Raw genomic sequence first — 6000 nt, forward strand, 5'->3', positions numbered from 1 at the left:
CGGGTGTGGTGGCTCACACCTGGTAATCTCAGGACTTTGTGAGACTGAGGCGGGTGGGTCATGAGGTCAAGAGATCGAGACCATCCTGGCCAACATGGTGAAACTTCATCTCTGCTAAAAATACAAAAATTAGCTGGGTCTGGTGGTGCCTGCCTGTATTCCCAGCTACTCAGGAAGCTGAGGCAGGAGAACTGATTGAACCCGCGAGGTGGAAGTTGCAGTGAGCCAAGATCACACCACTGCACTCCAGCCTGGGCGACAGAGTGAGACTGTCTCCCCACAAAAAAATTAAAAAAATAAAAAAAAAAAGTAAGCCATCCCCTTCCAAAAAAAACTGAAAGTCACAAACTAAAAGTTTAAAAATTTTAGTAAGTTCTATCTAGCTCACAAATGCAGACTTAATTACAACTGAATTACAATAGAGACAACTATACACCACTTTTATGGAAAAACTAGATTTACAGATAAAACTCAATTCATTCACAGCTAGATCTGTGAAAGCCTCAAATTCATGGCTGTCTTTACACAGCTAAATCCATATACCAACCTTTTGCATATTCTAGGCTTTCCCTGTGTCCACACCAATACAACAATGCTCAAGGCCTATACCCTTAACCGATTTTTTAAAACCATACGCTTGGCTCAACAGCGCTGGCACACTACAAAGCACACCAGGTTAAAAAGTATGATCCCCACATTGTCTATAAATAAGAAAACTCGCCAGTATAAAGATCAAAACTGAGCTGAATTTGAAGCCACTCAGTATAATCTTAAACCAGAAAAAAGAGCCTTCCCCTCCTAGCCTCAGTTTCTCATTTACATATACACACTAAACAATCTTACTGTTAAAGCTGCTTTGAGAAATAATCTAATAATCCACACTGATGGAAGTGGAGGGCAGCAGGTTTAACATTCTAAATTGACTGGGGTTTGAGAGTCCTAAGAAAAACAGTTGCCAAGTGTACATTCTCCGCCAGTATTGAACTGTCAGTAAGCTGGCTTTCCAGCTTTTCAAAAAATAATCTAGAGGTATGATGGGTGTATTTATCTTAATCTTTTATCAGAACTACCAATAGAAGATTTAAACATCAGTAGCTGGATAACATGATAAACTTCACAGCAAACTGCTTTAGAAACAAATAGTTAAAAGAAACGAAAAAAAAAACAGGAATTAGGAGAGATTGATGAATTATCTCAACATCTAACATACATCCATTTCATACCCAAGGAATATTTACCAAAATTAGGAAAGTTAAAAGAACTTTAAAACTAAAGGGAGTATAGAAAGACATACCTTAATTTTTGCCTCATCTGGTCCTTTACTAGAATCTGCTACTTTGGTCCCTTGTTTTTCTCTCTGCCTATAAGTCTTCATGACTCCACATAAAAAGGCACTTTTGTTCTGCAAAAAAATGTTCCATTAATATTTAACAATAACCATATCTGAGTCTAATAAAATTTAGCAGACAGTATCAAAACTACTCAAATTTTTTAACTCTTTTCACACTGACATTAACATTACCTGAACATGAGAGAGATCACTGTCTTTAAACTGTTGAAGAACTGCCAATGCACCGTCTTCATTGAATTCTTTTAAAGCTTCAATAGCTCTTTCATCTAAATCACTATGTGCAACTAGCCCTGGAAAAAATAAAGGTTATCAGCTTTTAATATTTTTAGAAAAGATTTTTTTGAGAAGACTATGTTGGCAATACAGGTATATGTGTGCCTTTACAATTCTTCTACTCCCCTTATCCATATCTGGAAAAAAAAAAAAAAACACACTTCAGCCACTCTGAACTGCATCCTGAACTAAACAGGCCCTGCCAACCACACAATAATGAGCTAACTTCTTTTACATCTTTTATCTCCAAAGTCTGATAGCTCTGAGCACTACAGTATGTCTACAGTATACAGGCTTACGAATCCCAGAATCAACCAACAAAGTACCAAGCATGACAACTGAACCTCTACTCATTTCAAATACCACCAGAAAAAGTTAACAGCCGCACCAAAAAGACAAGAAAACGAGTCTACAGTTACCAAGTTATTTAAAAGAATCCTACTATAAAAATACTCAAAAAAGTCACATGGCCTGTTCCCAACATTAGCAGCTGTTGCTACTATCATATACTTACTTATCCATCAGGCCAGCATGCAAGCCAGCCTTTAGCTCCTAACCTTCTCTTTTTCCCTCCCTCTATACATCTTAACCTCTACTTCAAACTTAAATTAACCAGCTATCACAACAAGCAAAACTCCAGTTCCCACACTTATTGGAAACCACAAAAAGTTGCTATTTTAGCTCAAAGCCAGAAATCCAATAGAAAAATTTCATAATGTAATTTTGCAAGTGTTAGTTCTTACCTGCAACGTAAATTTCATCTAGTTTTTCAGCAACTTTCTGTGGTAAACCAGCATCAAGCAATGTCTGAAAATTTTCTGAATGGATAACTGCAGAAGTAGTATCCATGGGCTCTTCAGTACCATTTCCATTAACATGTTCTGTAGCCATGTTTCCAGAGATCTGTTCAAACGCAATAAGCAAAATTAAACTAGAATCTTCAAAAAGAATAGAGGACAATATGAGAGCCCCATCTTTACTTTCTCTACCATTGACTACACCTGCTAGCCTGTGTCTCCCTTTAAAAAAAAGCCTTACAGTCACTATCGCCTGACAAGCCAGATTTGGAGCACAGGGCACAGAAGGACCGATTCACTATATTCTTCCTTAGCACCTCCCCTGACTCACCTGCTAACACTCCGTAGGAAAAACCATATTACAAATACAGCCCAATCAGCACGGGTACGAGCCAGCGTGTCACATGCAGCTGTGCCCGTTCGGAAAATGAGGTGTGTGTGGAGAAAGCAAAACTGGGCTCGTCTCTCTCAAAGATAAACCCCCAAAGTGCGCGCTTTTCCCGCCTGCCGCTTATAGATCGGTAACAACAGCCAGCGAAGAACAAAGCGCTCATACAAGCCACCTTCCCACCACCCAATTTCTCCACCCTTCAACCCCGCACCCCAAAGCCCGCCCCTGACTCCGCACCGAGAGCGGCAGTCTCACCACTGCGGCCGCCAGGAGCCCATTAGAAACACGTGCTCTGCGCCTTCCAATGTCCTACAACTTCCTTCAACGGAAACCCAACGAATCCCAAACCAAGACGACCATCACTGGTTCCCAACATCAATCCGAAGCCGCGGTCGGAGCCCCCAGAAAGCTGCAGCAGCACAATCGCGCCCCTAAACACCGAGGCAGTGGCGGCGCCAGGCCACAGGCTCTCCCCGCCCCCCAGCGCTGCCGTCTCCGCCGTGACACATGGCTCTCCGCCCCGGGCGCTCCCCGGGCGCCGGCGACCCCCGGCCGCCCGCCCGGCCGAGACGTGACCCGTGGCGCGCGGTGCAGGTCCCCACCCCTTACCCCTCCGTGCAGTGACTGCGGCGCCGGCCCGGCAACCCAGCAGCTTGAGGGCGTTCCGCGAACAGCCCAACGCCTGCGGGACTGTGAGCACCGCCCAAGCTCGCCGCACGGCTGCGGGACGAGACCCACTCCTCTCCGCCCACTCCCGCGCCGCGGCGACCGCCACGACAGCACCAACTCTGAAGCCGCTCGCGGTCCGTGCGGGCCACGGGACCGTGGAAGCGCCTCCTCCCAGAGCGCCGCAGACAAAGCCCGAACGGCAGCAGCACATGGAGAGGAGGAAGTGGCGGCGCGGGCTGCGGCCTACTCCCAGGCAGCCCCAGTCAACGTGCTCTTCTCCCCCTTGGAATCCATTTTCCAGAAAAGCCGGTTTCTCCCCGCGCCACCCTCCCCCAGCTCACTCCACAATGTCATGGAGCTCCCCTCCCAGACCCGGGCTCTGGCGGTCGTTACCTCCCCGTTGGGCTGAGGCGGAGGAATCCTGTCTGATGGTATCGGGTTGCGGGAAACGCGTGCTCGCTGCTCCCTGTGTCCGGCGCGAGTGGAGCTGTTGTAAAATGGCGGCCGAAGCTCACGCCGCTGGCAGCAAACCCGATCCAGTTCCACTCGCCTCCGAGCGCGCTCCCGGTGCGCGCGCGCGCCCCCGCGTGACCCCCCCCTTCCTTTCCCTTCCCTCCCCTCTCTCGCGCGTCCGCTTCACTCACTCACTCCCTCAGCCCCTGCCCTCCTCCAGCTCCTCCTTCTCCCACTACCACCACCACCACTAGCCTCTGTCCGCCTTCTCTCAGCCTTTCTTATTCCCGCCCCCCGTTCCTTTCCCCCACCGCTCCCACTCCCCTCTGCGGTCGCTCAGGCACGAGTAGCCGCCTTTCCCCTTCTGGCTCGCACGCTCCCTCACTCCCTCCCTTGCTTGCTCGCACTCTCGGCCCCGTCCCCCAGTCCCTGCCGAGTCGGCTCCTCTCTTTCTCTCTCCCGCGCTGACGTGACGACGTAGCCTACGCCTACGCCTCGGGACGCGCGCCCGTGGGCTCCGCCCCCCACGCCGCACCGCCTTCCCCGCTACTCACCCCTTAGGTGGGGGCTGGGGGAGGCACAAGACCCCGCCCTTCCGCTCCGGCGGCGGCGGCAGAGGGGCCGAGACTGAATGAAAGGCCCGCCCCTTCCCCTCCCGACACTCCCCCTCCCTCTCCCCTCCAGGCGGGGTGGGCCGGCTCAGCGTGTCCCACTCGTTCTCCTTTGTCAGGAGACTGGCATCTCCCCACCCCGCCCCGCCCCACCCCACCGTGACACCACGCGCACGCCACCCCCACCGAGCTCCCGCCCGCCCCATCCCTGCCCGGTCCGGGGCTGGCGGTGCAGAGTGCTGTGGGCGCTGAGTGCGACTGCCGCTTCCCGGAGGGCACCCACCGGTCTGTGCGCGCCGGGCCCCCGCCCCCGGCTCCGCGGCCGCGTAGCCGTTCCAGGCGGTGTCCACGCCGCTGCCACCGCCCCGCACTCTCCTCCTCGGGAAGCTGCAGGCGCACGTGTCCCCCGGGGCGGGGCGAGGCAGACAATGGGGCCGCGGGGGAGGGGAGCGGCTCGGAGACCCGCAGACCTTTGCTCTGCCGGACCGGCGGTACTTGAGTGCGGGAGTAGCCCCTCGAGACTCGGTCTCCCCAGCTGGACAATGGGGCCTCCTCGCAGCCGCGCGGCTCGGCTTTCACGGGAACCTTGGGCGATGGGAGGGGCGCCCCAGGCTTGGACGAGGAAACCCCGGCTGCTTTTGAAGGGGGAATGGGGCTGGCTCCAGTGGAGCGAGGAGCGGCTCCCGCCTTGGGATGACACGAAGGCCAGATTTGGAAGCGAAACCGCCCGGTGGTGAAGGGTTGTGCAATACTCCGTTTCAGTCCCTGGCCTTTTAAGCAGTTAAGGGCTTCTTCCTGGCACAGTTTGAGCGACTTGAAACAGCACAAAGCTGCGTGGTTAGAACAACTTTGAGAAAAATGTCTGTTTCTTTTTTAAACAAAAAAAAAACCTTGGCAACTAAGTCTTAGGTGAAGTGACATTTCCTTTGTAATCGTTTACTAGGTACAAGAAAGAAGACAAAGGCATTTGAATTACAGACGCGATATGGATACTAATTTTATCCAGGGCAGCTGTAAAGAAAATAGTAACAATGTCCTTTTGATTAAAAGCTTATTTTAAGAGCTTACTGGTTCCCCAGATGAGCTCTGTACTATAACAAATCAATGGTCTGAGGAAAAGTTAGGTAAATGCTCTCCAAAGTGCACAAGCACATAAAATGCTAGATTATTTTCATAGCTACCTGGATGAAATATGAAGTACGTTTTACCCAAAGCACCACATAGCCAACCTGTTTAGTAAGGATTTGAGATCACCACCTAAGATTCCTTACTGTCAAACATATGTGGTATTCAGCTACTTCAGCCTTAGGGATTTTTGTTCACAACGCAGAGGTTGTGGTTAATGATATACATGAAAAACAAAATGTTTAAGAGAAAACTATGAAAATAGAGTCATACTATATAGATTAAACAAGAATTAAAATGGTCTGAAACATATAACACTTTGTTTAGACC

At 50.3% G+C, this 6000-nt stretch overlaps 1 protein-coding gene across 9 annotated transcripts in view; it reads right to left on the reverse strand.

The window, feature by feature from the left end:
• SYNCRIP (synaptotagmin binding cytoplasmic RNA interacting protein) overlaps positions 1-5194 on the reverse strand; it is a 35500-nt gene extending 30306 nt beyond the window's left edge. For 5 of the 9 annotated variants that reach the window (XM_017892968.1, XM_017892965.1, XM_017892970.1 and 2 more), the window contains exons 1-4: positions 3875-4405; positions 2368-2527; positions 1523-1641; positions 1295-1402 (exon numbers count right to left, since the gene is read on the reverse strand). In XM_017892968.1, the coding sequence (XP_017748457.1) occupies positions 1295-1402; positions 1523-1641; positions 2368-2515 (375 nt within the window). In that variant the 5' untranslated portion in view covers positions 2516-2527; positions 3875-4405. Of the gene's footprint in view, positions 1-1294; positions 1403-1522; positions 1642-2367; positions 2528-3874; positions 4406-4828 lie in introns of those variants that run through there. The other 4 variants (XM_017892967.1, XM_017892969.1, XM_017892972.1 and 1 more) reach the window with 4 other exon arrangements.
• Positions 5195-6000: the final 806 nt, after the last annotated feature.

The sequence above is a fragment of the Rhinopithecus bieti genome, unplaced genomic scaffold (genome assembly GCF_001698545.2).
Source record: "Rhinopithecus bieti isolate Rb0 unplaced genomic scaffold, ASM169854v2 scaffold_23199, whole genome shotgun sequence".
In the NCBI taxonomy this organism is placed as follows: Eukaryota; Metazoa; Chordata; class Mammalia; order Primates; family Cercopithecidae; genus Rhinopithecus; species Rhinopithecus bieti.